We start from the raw sequence: 23155 nt of genomic DNA, 5'->3' as shown, positions 1-23155 counted from the left end.
TACTAAAAATGATTAAAGTTTTCTTGCTTGGGAATTTAATAAGACAACTTTAATGTACTCTAGGGAAACTTTTACAAACTTTTGTTCCCCTTCTACATAGCGAATGTATGTGAGCTACTCACTTCCCCTTCAAGACCGAAGCACTTCTTCCTCTAGCTGCTCCCAGAATTGGTGGTCTAGGCTTCTCATCTGAGTTCCTCCCTGGAATTCACCTCACTCTGAAAAAAGCCACGTTGTCCAATGGGCTGCCCCCATCTAGCTGCTGTTCTTTCTCGTGGGATTGGCTGAAATCTTTTCGATGAGTACATTACTGTTCAACTCCTTCCTCTGTGTAATCCTTATCTCCTTTTCCCTATCCTCATCTTAGAGTTTGTTTCCCAGGAAACTTAACCCAAAACATAAGCACAGCAGCAATTACTGGAATAATTCTGATGAAAGGAGTCTGTGTTTACTTTGGAAGTTCTGGGAGTGACCAGGTTAGACTGAACAGGCCATGCAAGGATGCGTCAATTATACTGTCCCGCTGGGGAAACCTCAGAATGGGAACCATACAACCACAGGAAATGACTCTGAATGTGTCTTCAAGGTGGAGCCTTGTTCTCTATTCCATTTAGTAGTGTGCTGAAAGCTGGCTCTGTGGAAAGACATTGATTTGTAATTTTTTTTTTGCCAAAATCTGGAGTATAAATTCTCCTACCTTGGCTGATTTCAGGCTTCAACTGTTTTACAACTGTGTTCATCAATTTTCCAAATATTTTACAATCAGTTCTTAAGGACCAGTAGGTGCCATTACCAGCAAATCATTCGTGTTTCAGAACTTCTTGGACTAGGATAAGCACTGAACTCATGGGCAGCAAATCTAACAGGCCTGTCATCAGTACTAGGCTTTTGACATGAGAATCAGAGAAAAATAATAGTATTAAACAAAGCAATATGATTTGAATGCAACATATGTAAAGAATAAGAGCAGCAAATACCAGGGATTAAAAGCTAGGAAGGCAGCCAGCAGACGTAGTGATGCCACAGAAACCAGGAAGTGGTAGAAACTATCAGTGAGCAGTTGGTAGTGAGAGATAACCAAGTGGCACTAAAAACAGAAATTGAAAGCTACTCCAAGTAATCCAGAGACAGGAGAACAGCTGAGCTGTCTTAGTAGTGGAGCCACACAGCAAAGAGTAATCAGTCACACTGTTGACACAGTGAAAGGAGGCTGCTTCAAGAGCTGCATTTAACCCTCGACAACCATCCCTCCAGCTGGGCTCCTCATCTACCTTATTTCCATATCCGTCTGACAATCAAGCCTGTTGTTTGGAGAAACTAGGGAGACTCTTTGTTGCCCACAGAGACATATTTTTATTAATTCCAAGTCACTATCTGAGTTGAGCAGTCACAAGGCAGAAACAAATCCAGAGTAGATACCAAGGTTGTTGATATCATCAGAAGCCACCCAGAATAGAAGTGTCAGAATCTCAGTTACAAAAAGGGAAAAACAAAGTCATATTTCTTTTTCCTGAGGCTCTAAATATTTATTGCAACAACTTGATTAAGTCATTCCTTTACTCTGCTAGTCAAGGAAAAAACTAGTAGGGAGTTGGTGCCACCAATTAATTCACTTGACAAATATTTGAGTGTTCCTCTAAGAGCCCCACATTGTTTGGGGCTTTAGGATGAATTGGCATCAGATACAGGCGCTCCATTATGGAGCCTGTATAGTCCAATAGGAGAGAAAATATTTGATCAGAAAATGTCAGAACACATAGAACTCAACTATGCTAAGAGCTCAGAAGGAGACACATATGGCTCTGTTAGACTTTACAGTAGGGCTGGGGGACTTGGTTTAGTCAGAGAGATTAGAGGAGACTTCCCAGAGAAGTAACAATAATCAAGATATGCATAATGTGTTTAAATGATGATAGGAGGAAAAAATATTAAAGAAAATGAGGAATAACATGTGCAAAGCATATGCAAAGGGAGCACAGGGGCTGACAAATGTTTGGATTTAGAGCAGAATCCTGGACAGGCAGTTTCGGTATCACTTAAGAGCTGGTTAAAAGTGCAGAATCTCAGGCTCCATTCCAGATCTGCTTAACTATAATCTTCAGCAAGTAGATTACCCCCCTGGATGAATTAATAATTCAGACAGATTAATGGGAGGTGGAGGAAAATGTAGGCAGGTGGGGCATGCCTGGAGGAAGTAGGTCACTAGAGGCATGCCCTTATGGACTATATCTTACCCCTGACCCTTCCCACCCCTCATCCCTTCACCCCCACCCCTCCTCACCCCACATCCTGGCTGCCATGAGCTGAGAAGCTTTCCTCTCCTATGCCCTTCTGCCATGATGTTCTGTTTCACTTAAGGCCCAAAACAATGGAGCCAGTTGACCTTGGACTACAGCCTTTGAAGCTGTGAGCCAAAATAAATCTTTCCTTATTTAAGTTGTTTTTTGTGGTTATTTGTTACTGAGATGAAAAGCTGACTAACACAGATGAGTTCTCATGTTTGTTAGCAAAAACAGCCTAGGTGATCCTAAATGCCCCTTGGCAACCTGAAAGTTAGAAAGGAAAAACAAAAGGCATAAGAGAAAAAGAAATGTTGGGGAAAAAATAAAATATAGTGGAAAACATTGAGAAAGTTGTTCTATAGGAATTCTCCAACTTCTGTGGAGAGGAGCAAAGATGTTTTCATTTTGTGTGAGATTGGTGTGTTATCTGACTACCTGGCACAGTAGCTACTCAGAAGTCTCCTTAGAGATTTCCTCTAATTGAGTCATCACTTTCTAAGAAGGGCTAAGAGATAACCTTTCTGATCCTTTCCTGTGACATAAACATTATAAAATCAACTCCCTGTCTGATTCTAAAGGTCACTCTCATTTACCAAGGGATAGTCTACATTCTCTTCAACCACATATCAGAGATCACATGGTTGTGACAGGCTCATCATCAGTGTTATTGTCTTCACAACATCTGCAGTACAACTGGGTCCTAAGTCCAGAGAAGAATGACTAGAAACTTGAACTTCCTGAGAATGAAAATTTCAATGTTCATCAGGCTTAGGTTTTTTTGCACAATGTAGGTACCCACTCTTCCTCCACAGCTGGCCAAGAGGAATTATCCCAGACTAGTCTTGTCTTGAATCTGACTATGACTAATATGATTCACTCTAGAACAAGAAACAACAAAGGTACTTCTCATACAGATAGTGTCTAAATATTGGTGCTTCAAGAATTCATGTCTATGCAGTTATCTAGGATTTGGAACCATATTTTCATAAACAATGTATTGGCTGTGCTGACAGGCTCCAAATTTGTCACCTAAGGTAGACAAAAATCACTGAATGCAACTATAGTTGATAGATGATTGCTATATGACACTCTACTCAAAGTTCCCCTTTGAGACCTACTTGCTGAATCAGAGTCCTCCTGATTCTCCCCCCATCTACCTGCTAAACAATCAGAAGCAAATACTTTCACCACTGGAAGCCAAATCAAGCAAAATTCCTCCAAATAATATGTAGAGATAAGTTTATGCAACAGACAATCCCAGGTGGTCAGGGAGAAATAGTCAAGGGGTCTCTAACAAAACCTTCTCCTATTGAATCCTCACCTTTTTCCTGGGCTACTTTTAACAGCTTTATTAAATTTCTGTGCTAAATAGCTCCCTTCTGCAACCCTAGACATAAGCCAAGACTTTGTATTCTCCCCTCTCTCTGGCCAAAACAAAAGAAGATGAGTATTTTTTAAAGGAAACTGTATCAACAACTAAAAGGTACAATAAAGGAAATACATAAGTATGAGTCCATGAAAAATGTCACTACTGGGTAGACTGTGGATTGCTGAGCAGAATACCTAAGAAGCACTCCTTACTCATTTGGTTAGCATATAGCAGGTAATGTCCCTCTGCTCTCCTCTTTCCCCAGCTGGGGAGCATAAAGCTGGCCTCCTCAACCCCTCCTACTTGCCTCTGTAATCATGTTAGCTGTGAATTGGCTCCTGCAGGCTCACTGAAGCAAGACTTTCTGGTGGATTGGCATGGACAAGAGAGGAGTAAGTAACTGAAGACTTTGAACTCTGCACCCATAAGAAGAGTTCATCGTGGAGCTGGGTAACAAGACACAGTGCAGGCAGAGTAACAGTGGTCCCTCTAGACAGAGTCCTCACAGTGGTGTCAGCAATATCACCGCCCTAACCACCCTCTTCCAGCCTGCAATGCAAAATCGAGGTAGCAGCTACTGCTCCAGAAACCAGTGGCTTCACCTCACTCACCATAAGATCCTCTCACCAATCACTCAGGCAAAAAGGAGCTTGAGTGAGTGGTGATGGTCAGGTTTTGTTTGTGACTCTGGGAAAGGCCATTTCCTGTCGCTCTCCTTGGCAGCCTTGCTGGGTGAAAGGAGCCAGGAGGCCCCTGTCCTGCCCTCATCTTTTGGAGGTACAGGGGCTTGACACCTGCCTGCCTCCCTTTTGGTCTCTTAGTGTGGTGAGCAGCAGTAATTCCAAGGTCAAATTCATTTGGTGGGGGCAGAGGGTATAAGCTGGTACTGAAGATCCAGTCTTGCTCCTTTGCTGATATAGTTCTGGCAATTAACATCACCACCAGTAAGGAAGTGGCACTGAAGGTAGAATGCATCCCCTAGTTGCTGTAGGAGCACAAACTGTTAGCCTTCAGGTGGAACTGGCATCTCCCACATATGGGATTATGATTAGGAAAAAGACAATAATGTGCTAGTCATGGATCTTGTGGGACCCAGCCTTGAAGATCCCATCAATTTCTGCTCAGGAAAGTTCACAATGACAACTGTGTTTATATTAGCTGACCAGAATTGAACATGTGCACACAAAGAATTTTATATACAAAGACATTAAACCTGATAACTTTCTAATGGGTATTGGGCATCACTGTGGTTTTGTTCCACATTGACTTTAGCTTGGCAAAAACAAACAAACAAAAAACAAACAAACAAAGAACAGAGATGATAGGATAAGGATACACATACCACAAAGAGAAAATTAAAACCTCTCTGGCACTGCCCAATATGCTGGCATCAATGCACATCCTGTTATTGTGCAGTCACTGAGATGACAAGAAATCATTAGGATGTTTTGATATATTTTAATAAAACCATCCTACCATAGCAAGGAATGAAGGCTGCAACAAAGAAACAGAAAATATGAAAAGATTAGTGATGTAAAAATGTCCACTCTTGATAAATTTTATGTAAGGGGTTTCCTGTAGAATTTGCTATGTACTTCAAATATTGTCCTAATCTACACTTGGAAGAAGTCTTGGATTACATGAGCCTATCCAAGGCAGCTATTTCACATCCTTTCAGGCCCCTGAACCATGAATATGGCTACAAATTTTATTGGACAATGTAAAAGCAACACAGGCAACCTCTTCCAACGGGTAGGGCCAGCAAATCTAAACCCCCAGAGACAAGCAAATTGAGAAAACCTTGCAATAGTGAAACATAGTACCTGGTTTTCAATTGATTTTTTTCAAGCAGAAAATTTAAGTATATGATTGACAATACATAAATTGGTAAAATCTTGCATATAGCATTTTTTATTGAAATTTTTCTTTTGAACTATACTGTTTTGAGATTTCATTTCAGAAAAATGGTATTAATAGTCTTCATTCACACTTGTGATGGTTATAAGTGCTCACAATTATGCATTCTTGGGTTTTTTTTCCCCACTTCTATGGTTTGCAACTATTCATTTAAAACATTCTTCAAATGGTTGTCTTCTAGTTTGCAAGCCAGCTATGGGAGCAACCACATTCTAGTACTAGAGCATATGAGAGAGTCTGCTTTCTTATCTGTTTAAGAAATAACAGCACCTAAAGTGAAGAACTGCCGGGCATGGTGGCACATGCCTGCAATCCCAGCAGTTTGGCTCAGGAACCAGAGGAAGGAGGATCACGAATTCAAAGCCAGCCTCAGCCAAAGCAAGGCTCTAAGCAACTCAGTGAGACCCTGTCTCTAAATAAAATACAAAATTGGACTGGAGATGTGGCTCAATGATTAAGTGCCCCTGAGTTCAATCCCTCGTTCACCCCCTCCAAAAAAAATTAAAAAAAAATAAAGACCTAAGAAAAACTTAGTGACTAATATTTTATCCTTAAGATTCTACACACACACACATATGGCTTTGATAAATGTAATCACTGTAAACATCTCCATCATCTGGGATTTGGTTATTATTTTGAAATGGGAGCTTTCTGTTTACAAGTTCACTAAACACTAAAAACTATTTCAATAAGGAAATAAATATTTTAAAAAACGAACAACAAAATGCCTTGCTGACTCACTATGAAATATAAACATCCTTGATTTTTTGATAGATTACTTCAAGCCACTTATTACATGATATTACTTTATAAATCTATTAAGAGTTAGTGTTATAAATTCTCATTTTTAATTTATTGTTTTCCTTTGGTCTGAAGGGAAAAGGCATTCTTTCTTTCTTTCTTTTTTTCATGACTTGTAGGCATAATATCCAGTACTGCACTTGCCAGAAGTTGGCATTATAACTCCTGCTGCCACTGACCAACAGCTAGACTGACTCTGAGTAAGAATGAAAGCCTTAAAGTGTTGGACTACAAAATGTTTTTCTTTAAAATACTTGTGAAATGGCTATAAGCAGTCGACTCTTAACCTTGAAGAACATCACACTGTGTGAAGTTCAAGTGATGGTTGACCCTCTCTAGACCCCCACCCTCTTCTATAGATTACCTGTGTCCCTGTACTTCCTCTCAATCATAGTTGGTTATTCTTTTAATTTTCTCTTACCCAAGAGAAAGAAAATCTATTGATGATAATTCCTTAAATAGTATAATTTATTGTTTTATAGCTTGTCAAAATTAATTAAAAGAACACTTGAGTTGGTCCAGGTGTCCCGGCCTGAGACATCCTCCTGATCCCACCCCCTCCCAGCGCCTCAAACGGAAGATCATTCATCAAGAATTTTACATCGAAAATCTAAAAGTTTTTTACCCAAGATGATGAGTGCTGACATGGATGCAGTTGATGCTGAAAATCAGGTGGAACTTGAAGAAAAAACACGACTTATTAATCAAGTGTTGGAACTTCAACACACACTTGAAGATCTCTCTGCAAGAGTAGATGCAGTTAAAGAAGAAAATCTGAAGCTAAAATCAGAAAACCAAGTTCTTGGACAATATATAGAAAACCTCATGTCTGCTTCTAGTGTTTTTCAAACAACTGATACAAAAAGCAAAAGAAAGTAAGGGATTGGTTTCCCTTCTGTTTTAAGGAATTGCTGCTGACCAGTTTTTTTTTTTTCCCTTTAAAACTTGGATAGATTTCAAAAGTTACAGTACCTTTGTTTGTGGCTTCATTGAATATTTATGAAGATAATGGCAGATCTAGGCAAAATTAACTGCATAACAAGAGAGTTTGTGTATTATGTTAGTCTATGAAAATGTGCAAATGTATTGTAGAGACTTTATAATTAGAACTGCATATATTTATGAGACTTGAAGATGAATGTTTTATCAAATTTGCTTTGATATATAGGTTTAGCACTGTCTTTTATTATATAGGCTTAGTAAAATATATACAAAAATAACCACCATGTTGTGAAAAAGTGACCAAAATCATGTACTGAATGCACAGCTTTATGTACCCTGTCCACCATCTTGTGCCTCTTCTCCATTTGCCTCTTCCTTCCCATTTCCCTTCCCCTAAGGAAAAAAAAAAAATTCACATTTGTAAAAGTAATTTTAATAGTTAATCACTGATGAGAGTAACATGACTCTAATTGTTGAAACTTAACCAAAATAAGATACTGTCTTAGCTAGGGCTTGTCCTGTGTGGTATTTAATAATAAGATAGGATTGATGGTTTCTCTTAAGCAGTTGAAGATGGACTGAAACTATAAAAATGGTCTCATACTGGGAAGATTTGTTTAAAACTTCCTTTTGCACAAAATAACCCACTTGGGACCTGAAAAGATAGGAGTTCTGGTCATGGATGTATGTTCAAGATAGATCTATCTTGAGAAAAAATAGAAATGGGACAGGAAAGAACTTGGTAAATACTACTTCAAATTCTTTCACTCCAGATTTGTGTTCTCTCTGGCAGAATAGACTTTTGGCGGACAAAAGATAGATATGAAAGTGCATTAAGTTTGAATAACTTTATGTAAGCTACATAGGGAGACCAGTTACCATTTGGTCTCAAGGACATTTACCCAATAGATCAACTCTTGCAGAATTCTTTGAGAGTTTATTAGTAACAGAATCATGAACACATGGTAGAGTATACATGTACAATAATGGTAATTTTAATCTTAGTATTTTAGCTCACTTATTCTCCCAGAATTTTCTGTAAATTCTACCATTTAGTTTGCAGAGGTTTAGTCATTCTTTTAAATTTTTTTAAAATTTAGTTTTTAGTTTATTTGGTAAGGGAATCAGTATTGGAAATATTAAGATAATAGGAAAAGAGACCCACTAATATAGCTTATGATTATTAGATTTGGACTACTTTTAATCATGAAATAATCTTATGTATTAGTGTAAGATTTGATATGTGACTTTAGCTGTATGAATATATAATTAAACTGCAAACATTTTGCATCCCTTCTGTGACCTAATTTATAGATATTTAAAATTGTGTTACACAGTTCTGCTTTGCTGTTTAATAAAAAGCTATTTCAGAAAAAAAAAAAAAAAAAAAAAAAAAAAAGAACACTTGACTGAAAATGCTGCCAGGAGCCTATTGTACAAATATACATATTTTATAAAATAACTTTAAAACTGTAAATTGACATGTGTGTGGTCAGATTGTGTCAAATTTAATTTTTTTTATTTGAAAACTACTTTTACAACAATTAATTCTATGATTTCCCATTCTTCCATTAAGGGACGCATTTCTTTGATACCTTAATAACAAAGAAATCTTAGTAAGCCAGAACCTTTGGGGTATGAGCCTTGTGTGTTCTTCTATAACCACCCTCGTCAATTTTTCTTGACTAATAAACCTTTGATACTCACAGCCAAAAATTAATCTTATAAAGCAATGTTTGATCACAGTGAGAATAAAATAAAATTTTTGAGCTTTGGTGATCAATTTTCCAAGATAAACTCCCTCCAACAAGATATTGTACAGTGCTTTTACTTACTATGCACTTAGACTATGCATTTTTACTAAAATATTTTTGTAGCACTTTTTTGTATTTTTGCCCTTTGAAAAGGCTGTGGTATTGTTGGTCTGGAATTAAATGGCAGATTTAAAACTGCTGTTAGCTTTGTAAGTCAAGATATAGGAGTTTTTGCCCTGGCATATTGTCATTCATCTGCAGCTGGAGCTGGAATCACATTGATCTTCTAGCTACCATTTATTATCTTCACAATTCACAAAAGAAGACTGTGAAACTTAGTGAATGTTGTTACTAATCCTGTCAGGAGATGAATCTGATTTTACCAAAATTAAAGTATGTGTTTTCCAGTGAAATGATGGTATGAGTTGAAAACACATTGTTCTAAAATTGAAAGATTTCAGCATTTAACCCTCACAGTGGCTTACTCAGCTAAACTCCAGGTTACTACTCTTTACTTCGCTCACAATTGGAGGGTGCAGGCTTTTTTTTTCTTCTTCTTCTTCTTCTTTTTTAAAAATATTGTGAAATGGCCATTCTAATTACTATTGAATGTCTCTGTTTGGGGAAGGTATAACAACCCAGTGAAAAAATAATATACATATTAAAAAAAGAAGAAGAAGAAGTATTTAATGTCACCAAGCCAGTTAAGGGAGTGGTGAGAAGTTCAAAGAGAAGCCACCCCTGCCAAATGCTGCATTTGTGTCTGACTTCTCATCCTCTTTATAGGTGCCTGGGGCTGTGCAGACAGTCTCCTTCCTTGTCTCTAAATCTGGAGTGGGAGAGGGAAAGTAGAGAGAACTTCAGGCAGGCACACACTTGCTCAGCTGTCAATGAGAGCATGGTAGAGCCCTTGAAAGAATCTGGGCTTTTTCTTTGAAAAACATCAGGTGACCATGGGTTCTTTTGCCAGGAATGGTGGTGCTGCCCTTACAGACTCTCCTTGGTTGTCCCGTGGCTACAAAGAACTAAGAAACTGCAGGGAACTGACAGTACAAAGATAACAAGAGTAAGTAAAGATAGATCCTCTAAGCTACTCCCAACCTATTATCTGTACAGAGTGTCCATGAAGAATTAAGAGGAACAATAGCAACCAGAAGAAGGAGTGAGTGGGAAGGAGAAAAGGAGGAAGAAAGGAAAGGGGAGACAGAGGAAGGATAAAGAGAAGGGAGAAGAGGGTAAGGAAAGTAAAGAGATTTTAAAAGCAAATACTGGACTTCTTCCTGGCTTCCCCAGCCCCTGGATCTCCTGCTCCCTGAAGCCAAGGAAGGTCTCTGATGATCATCTCCCACCAGAAGCTCTTGCTTCACCCTATTATATAGTCAGAAGGTTACTTGTTCACAGTGTCCCTTCTGAAATGTCTCAAATGAAATCAGACTCCTAGGACAGAGCCTGGAAACTAATTAAGAAGAGCAGTACTCCGCAGTTACCCATCTACTAGGAATCTTAGAATACTAAACAAACCTCTTAGAGTTGGTGTCTTTTGTTTCCCTATTAAATATTTTGATTCAGTTGAAGGCTTCTGCCTGGCTCTCCTTATTTCTAGCTGGTGATTTTCTGAATACTCCAGCTCCATCATGTAAACTTGCTATCCTCTACTCTTACCCAGAGAGGATGAGACTCACTATCTTTTCCCCATCCAGTCATCGCCTTGCTCCTATAATTTATCCTGCTGTCTAGAGCCTCAAAAATATAAATGGAATTCTAACATAACGTAACAAAACAAAACAGTAGTTGATTTGGGTGTAGTAATGCACCCTGTAATCCCAGCCACTCAGAGGCTGAGGCTGAAGGTTTTCAAGTTCAAGGCTAGCCCAGGCAACTTAGTGAGACCCTGTTTCAAAATAAAAAATAAAAAGGTAAAAAGGGCTGGAGAATTAGCTCAATGGTAGAGCATCCCTGAACTCAATCCTCAGTAACACATAAAGCAAACAAACATAAAAACCACTAGTTGAAAAACCAAATTCAATAGCACAGCACATTAAATGAATCATGTGCCTTTACCAAGTGGGATTTGCCCCTGGAATGCAGGGATGTCTCAACAACAACAACAACAAAAATCCATGTGATATGAATCAAGTAAACAAGGGGTTTCTATCCTCATATCAGATAAAGTGGACCTTAAGCCAAAATTAATCAGAAAGACATAGAAGGACATTTCATACTGTTTAAGGGAAATACACATCAACAAGACATAACAATCATAAATATTCATGCCCCAAACAATGGAACATCTATATATATCAAACAAACCCTTCTCAATTTCAAGAATCAAATAGACCACAACACAATAACACCAGGTAACTTTAACATGCCTCTGTCACCACTGGTATATCTTCCAAACAAAAACTAAATAAAAATCTATAGAAGTAAAAAATACAATTGATAATTTAGACTTAACAGACATATATAGAATATTTCATCCATCAACTACTGAATACACTTTCTTCTCAGCAGCACACATACCCTTCTCTAATACAGCTCATGTTATCTATCACATGTGTTGACATACAATAATATTACTTTAATATATTTTTAGCATCTGTAGGGTTATTTTGATAGCTCCCTTTCCATTTATATTAATTTTTATGTTCTTGCTTCTTTCTTGATTAGACTTGTTTGATTATTATCAAATTTTAGTCATATTTTTTCTCTATTTCATGTATTTCTGAACCTGTTTTTTTCCTTCCTACTACATAATTTGAAAATAATTTGATTGTTACTCTAGCTTCTCTCTGATATAAGTACTTTATAAATGTTCATCTGAGTACCATTTCATCCAAGATATCCTGATGTTTTAAGCATTTATTATCACTTAGTTCAAAGTACTTTTTATTTACTTTTCCTGTGCTTTTTTCCTTGACCTCTGAGAGTATTATAAGTGTACCACTTAATCTTGAAAAAGTTTTCATGAGAGTGGGATTCTATATTATCTTAAAGTGACTGATTTCTAATGTAATAAATCATGAAGGAACACATCCTGCATGATTTCAAATGAAAAAAAAAGTAATGCAAATGATTTTTATATTGATTGTATTAGCTACATACATGTCAAAACTGATCAAATTGCATATTTCAAATATGTGCATTTTATTGTACTTCACTTTTACCTCAATGAAGCTGTAGGGGAAAAAATCCACATGATGCACTGTATTGAGAGAACAACAGATGAAAATCACCTGGTCATCTCAACTGGTGCAGGAAAAATATTTGATAAAATTCAAGATTTTCCCACACCAGAAACACTTAACAAACTAGCAACTGATGGTGATCATGTGGGGGAAAGGGTACACTCATATATTGTTGGTGTGACTGCAAATTAGTGCAACCACTCTGGAAAGCAGTATGGCAATTTCTCAAAAAACTAGGAATGGAACGCCCATTTGATCCAGTTATCCCACTCCTTGGTACATATCCAAAGGCCTTCAAATCAGCATACTACTGTGATACATCCAAATCATTGTTTATAGCAGCACAATTCACAAGAGCTAAGCTGTAGAACCAACCTAGATGCCCAACAACAAATGAATGAATAAAGAAAATGTGGTATCTATATAAAATGGAATATTACTCAGACATAAAGAAGAATGACTTTATGCCATTTGCTGATAAATGGATTGATCTGGAAATTATCATGCTAAGTTAAATATGGCCATTCCCCAAAGCCAAAGTCAAATGTTCTATCTGCTGAGATTCCCCACAAAAGCGGGGGAGGAGGGCAGAAATAGAAGCTCATTGGATTAGACAAAGAAGATGAAGGGAAGGGAGGGAGGATAAGAACAGTAGAGACAGTAAAATTAATCTGACATAACTTTTCTATGTACATATCTGAATATACCACAATGAGTCTCAATATTGTGTACATCCATAAAACTGGGATCCTAATTAGAATAAGGTATATCCTGTGCTTGTATAAATATATCAAAATAGACTCTACTATCATGTATAACAAAAATTAAAAATTAGAAAAGAAAAAACACAGTAGTGACTGAAGAAAATAACCTCAATAACTGCAAAGACCAGATAGAAAAAGGATTCTGCTGACATCATACTCACTGGTAAAAATCTGAAAAGTTTTCCTCTGGAAAAAGCAAGAATACTACTTCTAACCACTTGTATTCAATGATATATAAGAACTTATAATCAGAGAAGTTAGCAAAAAATAATAATAATTAAGATATCAAAATTGGAAAGGAAAAAGTAAAATTACTTCCCTTTAGAGATTATATGATCTTGTACATAGAAAACCACTAAAAAAGTTTGAAAATAAAAATGAACAACTGGTAGACTTAATGAACAAATTCAGCAAAGTTTCAGGATGTAAACTCAACATAAAAATATTTATTTCATTTCTATAAACAATGAGAAATTTGAAAAGGAAATTAAGAAACAATTCCATTTGTGGTACCATAAAAAAACAAAACAAAACAAAAAAACCCTTAAGAATAGAAACCAATAAGGTGGCATTTTCGAGAAAATGAATAAAACTGGAGACCAACATGTTAAGCAAAAGAAGTTAAACTCAGAAGTTTAAAGGTCTTATGTTTTCTTTCATATACAGAATTCAGAGAGGAAAAGAGAAAACAAAGATGGGGATAGATCTGTCCAAAATCAAAGGAAGATCAATAGAGGACAGGTGAACAGTAAAGAAGAAAGGTGGAAGTTCTGGGGAGTGATATTGATTAATTATATTGTTACATTGTATGCATGTAGGAATATGTAACAACAAACCCCATTTATATGGACAACTATCGGGAATGGCAACTGAATTATGGGTCTTGAACTGTCCTGTGACAGAGGACTTGCCTCTCTTGGGAACTCTTGGTGCAAAGGCAATGCTTTGAGACTTTCCAGTTGCTAAGGTGATGCTCTGTTCAATAGGAAGTTCTGTGCCAGCCACAAAACTATTCAGTTCTTCACCTTGAGGTTCAGATGCCAGCTACTCAGGGAGTAGAAAGTTATGGGCACAAGCTGATAATCATAATGGGGCTGCTCATACTCATGACCTTGGTGCTGCTTACTTTGAAGAAACTTTCTCACAATAAATCCTTTTGATGTTGATACCTATATAATAAATGTGCTGAACTTGTGTATCACTACCTCCTTACTGGGGTTGTAGTCAACCACTAAGACTCTCTATTTGTGTGTCTGTTTGTCTTTACCCCTCACCATCTGGTCCAGGAACTTAAATTAATGGCCCCATGGGTCATTAACCAGAACAATCTTAAGAAAGTAGAACTAAGCCAAAGACCTCTCACTTCACGAGGTCTACATTAATCAAAATAATATGGTAAAGGCATTGATAAGATATACAGACCAACACATAAGAAGGGTCCAGGAATAAACCCTCACATATGTGGTCAATTATCTTCTATAAGAACACCAAGACTATACAATGGGGATAGGGTAGTCTCTTCAAGAAATAGTTCTAGGAAAACTGAGTATCTGCTTGCAAAAGAAAGATATATAAAAATTAATTCAAAGTGGTTTTGAGGCCTAATGATAAGACCTGAAATTTTACAACCACTAGAAGAAAACATAGAAGAGATGCTTCCTGAAATTGAATTTGACAACTGGTTCTTGGACACAACACCAAAAGCACATACATCAAAAGCAAAAATTGACAAATGGGACTACACCAAGTTTTAAAACTTCTACGTTCAAAGGAAATAACCAACAGAATGAAAAGGCAGCCTCCATAATGGAAGAAAATATTTGTAAACCATGTATCTGGTAAGTGGTTAAGATCTTAAAGAACTCTTAAACTCAATATTAAAAAAAAACTTGGGCTGGGGATGTGGCTCAAGCGGTAGCGCGCTCGTCTGGCATGCGTGCGGCCCGGGTTCGATCCTCAGCACCACATACCAACAAAGATGTTGTGTCCGCCGAGAACTAAAAAATAAATATTAAAAATTCTCTCTATCTCTCTCTCTCCTCTCTCACTCTCTCTTTAAAAAAAATAAAAAATAAATAAATAAATAAATAAATAAAAACTAAAAAATCTTTATTAAAAAATATGCAATATGAGAAGAAGATTAACATCAAACAGGGATGAGAGGTGGGAGGGAAAGGGAGAGAGAAGGGAAATTGCATGGAAACGGAAGGAGACCCTCATCGTTATACAAAATTACATATAAGAGGAGCTGAAGGGAAAGGGGGAAAAAACAAGGGGGAGAAATGAATTACAATAGATGGGGTAGAGAGAGAAGATGGGAGGGGAGGGAAGAGGAGGGGGGATAGTAGAGGATAGGAAAGACAGCAGAACACAACAGACATTAGTATGTAAAAACGTGGATGTGTAACTGATGTGATTCTGCAATCTGTATATGGGGGAAAAATGGGAGTTCATAACCCACTTGAATCAAATGTATTAAATATGATATGTCAAGAGCTATGTAATGTTTTGAACAACTAATAAAAAAAAATATGCAATAGGTGTCTTATTAAGGAACTTGGGGCCTAACCCCACGTGATGGAGATTAGGGACTACTTTTTCTTCTATTAGATGTAGAGTCTTTGGTTTCATTCCTAGATCCTTGATCCATTTTGAGTTAACTTTTGTGCATGGTGAGAGATAAGGATTCAATTTCATTTTGTTGCATATGGATTTCCAGTTTTCCCAGCACCATTTGTTGAAGATGCTATCATTTCTCCAGTGCATGCTTTTAGCACGTTTGTCTAATATAAGGTAGTTGTAGTTTTGTGGGTTAGTCTCTGTGTCCTCTATCCTGTACCATTGATCCACCAGCCTGTTTTGGTGCCAGTACCATGCTGTTTTTGTTACTAGTGCTCTGTAGTATAGTTTAAGATCTGGTATAGCGATACCACCTATTTCATTCTTCCTGCTTAGAATTGCTTTAGCTATTCTGGGTCTCTTATTTTTCCAGATAAATTTCATAATTGCTTTTTCTATTTCTGGGAGGAATGTCGTTGGGAATTTGATTGGAATCGCATTGAATCTGCAGAGTGCTTTTGGTAATATGGCCATTTTAATAATATTAATTCTGCCTACCCATGAGCAAGGTATATCTTTCCATCTTCTAAGGTCTTCTTCTATTTCTCTCTTTAGGGTTCTATAGTTTTCATTGTATAGATCTTTCACCTCTTTTGTTGATTCCCAAGTATTTTTTTTTTTGAGGATATTGTGAATGGGGTAGTTTTCCTCATTTCCATTTCAGAGGATTTGTTACTGATATACAGGAATGCCTTTGATTTATGGGTGTTGATTTTATATCCTGCCACTTTGCTGAATTCATTTACTAGTTCTAAAAGTTTCTTGGTAGAACTTTTGGGATCTGCTAGGTATAAGATCATATCATCAGCAAATAGTGCTGGTTTAAGTTCTTCTTTTCTTATATTTATGCCTTTAATTATGAAGTCAAACAACAACAAGTGCTGGAGAGGATGCTGGGAAAAAGGTACACTCATACGTTGCTGGTGGGATAGCAAATTGGTGCAGTCAATTTGGAAAGCAGTGTGGAGATTCCTTGGAAAACTGGGAATGGAACCACTATTTGGCCCAGCTATTCCTCTTCTTGGACTGTACTCAAAAGACCTAAAAATGGCATACTACAGGGACACAGCCACATCAATGTTTATAGCAGCACAATTCACAATATCTAGATGTGGAGCCAACCTAGATGCCCTTCAATGGATGAATGGATAAAAAAAATGTGGCATTTATACACAATGAAATATTACTCAGCACTAAAAAATAACAAGATCATGGTATTTGCAGTGAAATGGATGGCATTAGAGCAGATTATGCTAAGTGAAGTTAGCTAATCCCCAAAAAAACAAATGCTGAATGTCTTCTCTGATATACGGGAGGTGACTCAAAATGGGGTAGGGAGGAAGAGCAGGAGAAGAAAATTACCTTTATATAGGGAAGAGAGGTGGGAGGAAAAGGGAGGGAGAATGGGAATTGCAAGGAAGAGGGGAGAAGATCCCCTTCATTATACAGAATGAAGATGTGAGGGAAAACAGAAGTGGGTCACATTAGATTGGGTAGAGGGAAGTGATGGGAGGGGAGGGAAGGAGAAGGGGGGAATGGAAGACAGCAGAATAAAATAGACATTATTATTGCTGTGGGTATATCTGTGACTGCATGACCAATGTAATTCTGCAACCTGTACACTCAGAAAAATAAAAAATTATATTCCATCTGATTTAAATGTATGATATGTCAAGATCATTGTACTGTCATGTGTAACTAATTAAAATAAATTTAAAAAATAGATAAAAAATTTTAAAAAGGCAAAAGACTTAAATAGACATTTCTCCAAAGAAGATATACAAATGGCCAACAAGTAGATGAAAAGAAGTTCAATGCTTCCAATTATTAGGAAATGCAGGGGCTGGGGATGTGGCTCAAGCGGTAGCGCGCTCGCCTGCCATGCGTGCGGCCCGGGTTCGATCCTCAGCACCACATACCAACAAAGATGTTGTGTCCGCCGAGAACTAAAAAATAAATATTAAAAATTCTCTCTCTCTCAAAAAAAAAAAAGAAAAAAAAAAAGGAAATGCAAATCTAAACCACAATGAGATATCGTTTCACACCTAGGAGAGTGGCCACTCTCAACAGAACAAACAGAAAACAGAATATAAGTGCTGGTGAGAATGTGCACTCCTGGTAGGAATATGAAATGGTATGGCCACTATGAAAAGCACATAAAGTTTCCTCAACATTTCAAAAAGAGAATTTGTCTAGCCTAATATGGTGGTGCACACCTGTAATTTCAGCTACTCAGGAGGTAGAGCAGGAGGATCCAAAGTCCCAAGCCAGCCTCAGCAACCTAATAAGACCCTGTCTCAAAATAAAAAATAAAAAAGACTCAAAGTTAAAACATAAGATAAAATAGTTCAGTGGTAAAGTGCCCTGGGTTCAATCCCCAGTACCAAAAGAGATAGATAGATTAGTCTATGATCCAGAAACACTAATATATATATATATATATATATATATATACATCTGCCAGGTTTTCAAAAAGCAATCAACATTCACATTCTGCTTCCATTTCCCTCACCAAGGTCAAGGATGACTCTATACTATCAAATCTAACGAACATATATAAGTCTTTATTGTAAAAATTATTCCTTTGATTTCCTCCCACATTTCCTTTGTGGCTATTGTTATCTCTATTAATCTTAAAATACTGGTGCTCCAAGGGTTCATTTTCAGCCAATACATGCTTTACACTCTGTCATTTTAGCCACTCTTGTAACTTTAACAACCACCTATTTCAAGATGAGTCCCTGATCTGTATCTCTGACTGAGACTTCTCCCCAAAGCTTCAGGCACATATGTCTAATTTCTTATAAGTACTATGTACTAACCAACATTTCCATCTGGATGCCCCATGGAAAAATCAGATTCACAAGGTTCAAAGTAACCCAGCAAATTTCATACAAAGCTTTCTCTTTCTGTAGAAGAAACCTTCATCTGATTAGATAAACTGAAGCCCTGAGAGTTACCTTTGAATCTTTGAACTTTTTCACCCTAGTGAAAAAGTTTTAAGTGTATTGGGTGTAGCTAATTCTTTTTAAAAATATTCTAATAATCTTTTATTTTCTTATAACTTACTGTAATGTCAGAGTCTGGATTTCTTAGGGGCTTCTGATTTTGTTGAGTAGTGGCAAATCTCTCAAAACTGAAGCAAAACCAGTAGAAAAAATAAGGAGTTAAAAATCTAGTAAATATGACTAAGATATAAAATGATCTTCGTCTCATTTCTATATTAATGCATTCACCAGAAACTTACATAGTAGATTTTTTGGATTAATGAGAGAATATTGATAATTAAAATTGATATCTTAATTTTAAAGTAAAATATACCATTTTCAGAATAAAAATGAGACAACTGATTCTACAATACAGAATGAAATAAGTGCTCATTGAAACCAAAGATATTTTGAATAAAATTTGGATGTTGACCTTTGACAGAAAACTATAGAAGTAATATACATAGTATTTCCAGAAAGTAAGACACAGTTCTGAAAAATTCTAAGGCAGCTCATATTCCTCTATAAACTTTTGAAGGAGAAATCTTGCTGGTTTCCTTATTTTGACAGCCTATCCTATTCAGCATTAAAATACAAATATGAAAACTACCATAGGTATTGTGTGCATATACAAACAGATAACAAAGAATTCCATTGCTATGTATAATTTTAATGCACTAATTTTTTTAAAAAAAAAAGAAACAAAAAAGAACCAGCATAAAAGAAAAAGTACCATAGAAATCACCTAATTCTGGTAATTATACCTCTTTACTATTTCTCAGAATTGATCGTGCTACTTTCTACTTAAAACTCTACAATGGCTTTCCATTGTACGCAATATCAAATGAATATTTCAAGGTTCTACATATTCTGCCATCTGTCCCTCTCATATAACATGGCTCCTCTTTTACTGGGCTCTAAATACTTTGTTCCTCTTTCTGTTTCCCAAACACTCGAGTTCATTCACATCTCAAGGTTGTGCCACTTGAGGTTTCCTCTTCCTGGAACTGTCCCTGCCAGTTCTTTTCAAGGCTGGCTCCTCTCTCGTATCCATTTCTCAACACAAAAGGCACCTCTGAGAGCCCTTTCCAACCACTAATCCACCTAATCCTGACCCACCTCTTTCAACAAGGAGGTCCTTTTGGACACATCATCCTTTTATTTTCTTCATGGCATTTACCACTGTTTAAATTATTTGATTTGTGTATTTGCTTATCATTTATTACCTCTATCAGAATAAACACTTATAATTTTAGAAATGTATTTGTTTAACTTGCCTTTAGCCCATCTCCCTACTAGAATTTAAATTTTATGAAAGTCAGGATCTTGTGCACATGCTATACAGCCAATTCCAGTCCCCTTCAGCAAGTCATATGTATATATTTTCTCTCACCTTCCTAGCCCAATTCCAGGAATGTTCCAGCAGGCTTTATACCTTAATTAAAATATGATAAAGAACAACTCAAAACTTACTCCCATTCACTTTTCTGAGAGGAGAGTTGTGCTGTCAAATCTGAGTAATGCTAAAAGTATCATGATCTTCACAATGGTACTGCCATGCTCACAGAGATGTTCAATATTTATTAGGCACCCTCTATGTGCCCTGTACTATATTAAAGGCTATATCTTACATTGGTGAATTCAGCTCTGTCTCTAGCCTAGAAGAGCTCATGCTTTTATCAGGGAAGATATAAGACTGTTAACGGTGATAATCAAATATCTTAAATAATCAGGGACAATTCTAATAGTGCCAGGTCATATGTCCTCATTTGGGATTCAGACTAGCTTGACTTGTAATGATAAATTTAGTATGATAAATAGTTGTATATTGTTTGTATGAACAAATTGGTTGGGAATATAGAAGAAGCAATTAACTCTGATGGTAGGATCAAGGGAAACCTCACAATGGATTGTCAGTTGGATATTGAAGTAAATATAGGATTTTTTTCCAAATGCATAAGATTGTTCAAGTCAAAGAGAAATAAAAAATATGAGCAAATGAGAAGAAGAAAGATAGATCATGAACAAGGGGTGGGAGAAACCACAAAGATAAAAGCTACAGAATAATAGAGTTCTGGCAAAGAGCCTTGAATGTCAGGGTAAGGAATGTTGATTTCCCTTTCTCCTTCCAATTCACAGGTTCTCTAAACTGTGCCAAACTGGCCAATTGAGAATCACCTGGAGGGACTGTAGTTGTGGCTCAGTAGAAGAGTGCTTGTCTAGCATGTGTGAGGCACTGGGTTCAAATCTCCATGCTGCCTATAAATAAATAGAAAATTGACAACTTTAAAAAAAGAATCACCTGGAAAACTTGCTTAAGATGAATATTCTCTGAGTCAGATCTGGACAATCAGATTCAGGATATTTTTCTTTTTTAAATTATTGGTACATATTAATTATACAGAATAGTGGGTATCATTGTAGTATTTTTTTTATTGGTCTCTGAAATCTTCCCAGGATTCACATGATCAGCCTCTCTTGAAATTATAACTTTAGAAAAAGCCCTTCTTCGTCTTGTTCGACTGGGATCACAAAGATATAAAACCGGTCGGTTTGACCTTGGAGACTTCCTAAATAGGGCAGGAGGTCAACTTGTTATCCCATATCCGTCAGAGCATGGGCGTTGGGTTTAAAAGTCTTGGTGTTGCTAACCATTGCCCAATATACTTGGACACTCAATGTCCATTGGGCCTTCTGTCTTCTTCCATCCTTTCCCACAGATGCCTGATACATATAGCTCGGCTTCTGTCTCAGTGTCAGCACCAGTATTCTAGTCTGACTAAGTCTAGAAGCTTCTGCAAAAATCCTGAGTTGCTTGGCTGGGGCACAATAACCTACCAAATCTTAACACTCTTTTCTGTGTGGCTGGCTCCTACTTGTTAGTGAGGGTCTCAATCCAAAACAGAGAGACAGAGGTCCTTGCCAGAATCATCTGCACTATAAAAATAAAGGCTTTCAGCAGGAGGCTGACAAAACTGGATCTATGTTTCATCAAGATGTGTTAGAAAACTCCAGGAGTAATTGCAGGAAAACATTTAGAAGTCTGTTTTAGTAGTTCGGGAAAAGAGTGAAGAATTTTGCAAAGCAGTGGCAGAGAGAATGGAGAGGAAGGATCTGAAAACTTGATCACAGATTATAGGCAGAGAGGACAGAGGCAAAGATGTCACCATGGTATCTAACTTTATGAAGTGATTTATTAGTTTGATCAGATATTTTGCTTCTGTATCTTGGTTCCCTGGTTTTTAACCGTACTCAAAAGATTTCATGCATGGAGGAGCACCATTATTAATTTATGTCACTGGGTATCACAGTCTGTCTGTATAAAGCACTCTAAGTTCCATGACATCAAATATTTTCCCCTTAACTTGAACCAGTTTTCTCCATCACAAATAACAAAAATGCTTAAAATGTATACAGCAATCATTTTCAACCACCAAAAGTAATATGATTCTTACCCCAACATATTATCCCATGAAATGTTATTTTAGAAAAATGAAAATATATTTATATAGTTTATCTTAGAGGTAAAACTCTCTATTCGGGTCTACTAACGTGAAAACAAAACAATTTTTTAAAAAGTGGCAGGCTATCAATTCTATTTTTGCTTCCCCTGCCCCACACACATAAGCATTCCAGCTTTATTTAACAAAGCTATTTCTGATTAATTTGAACAGCTGTGCGTTACTTTAATATTTGGCTTGGAAGACAGTTTGGGGGGGGTGTAAAAATAATACAAAGTCATGCTTTTCTTTTAGAATATTTATTTCTCCTGAGATTCTAAGATATGCATAGATTTAAAGGAACTACAAATTTATATTTGTATTTACTCTTGGACATTAGAATTGTCATTACAGTTATAGAGCTATCATCCTTAAAAAGACACACTAAGCCAGGCATGGACCTGCATTTCCAGCAGCTCAGGAGGTAGAGACAGGAGAATTGCAAGTTCTAGTCTGGCCTGAGCAATTTGGTGAAATTCTGTCTCAATATTTTGAGACAGCCCTCAAAAGGGCTGCAGATGTAATATACTATGTTGTCTACTGTCCTATCTTGGTTCCTTGAAAAACTATGCTGCCTCCTTCAAAGTGCTTAAAGTTGCTAAGTAGAACCAATAGTGGTGTTCAGTAGCAAAGGAAGTAAGATTTTTTTCTTAGTTTCGCTAATGACCAACTTTAATATAGAATACAACAAAACTCCCACAGGTGTTATTTGCAGAGAAAGCTGACTCATATGTTGAGTCCACAACCTCTGAAATGTCAATCTGGTTTCCTAATATGCAGGCCACACTCAATGTAGGAACCTGTAAACCTGGAGGACCTGTAAACTGAAGCAACATTTCCTTTAACCACGATTTTTCCTTCGCTTTTTTCTTTTAAGAAAATAACAGAGTGATTGCTCATCTCCACTTTTCTTCTGTTACATAAATACTTAACAATACACATTGTGAAATTATTTACTTCCTTGATGAGTCTGTTAACCTAGTGTGTTCAGGAAGAAGCAGAAACCCCGCCTCCAAAGAGCTGATGAGTAAT

At 36.9% G+C, this 23155-nt stretch overlaps 1 protein-coding gene and 1 pseudogene across 1 annotated transcript; both read left to right on the top strand.

Annotated features, from left to right (window-relative positions):
• Window positions 1–3624: 3624 nt before the first annotated feature.
• On the top strand, window positions 3625–5422 carry LOC101968033 (casein kinase I pseudogene; annotated as a pseudogene).
• Window positions 5423–6865: 1443 nt separating this feature from the next.
• Window positions 6866–8604, top strand: LOC101967352 (short coiled-coil protein). Its single transcript, XM_013356228.4, has one exon. The coding sequence runs from the start codon at window positions 7000–7002 to the stop codon at window positions 7246–7248; it is 249 nt and encodes an 82-aa protein (XP_013211682.2). The 5' UTR covers window positions 6866–6999; the 3' UTR covers window positions 7249–8604.
• The last annotated feature ends 14551 nt before the right edge of the window (window positions 8605–23155 follow it).

The sequence above is a fragment of the Ictidomys tridecemlineatus genome, chromosome 3 (assembly GCF_052094955.1).
Source record: "Ictidomys tridecemlineatus isolate mIctTri1 chromosome 3, mIctTri1.hap1, whole genome shotgun sequence".
NCBI classification, from domain to species: Eukaryota; Metazoa; Chordata; class Mammalia; order Rodentia; family Sciuridae; genus Ictidomys; species Ictidomys tridecemlineatus.
This window is presented reverse-complemented; position numbering and strand designations above follow the sequence as displayed.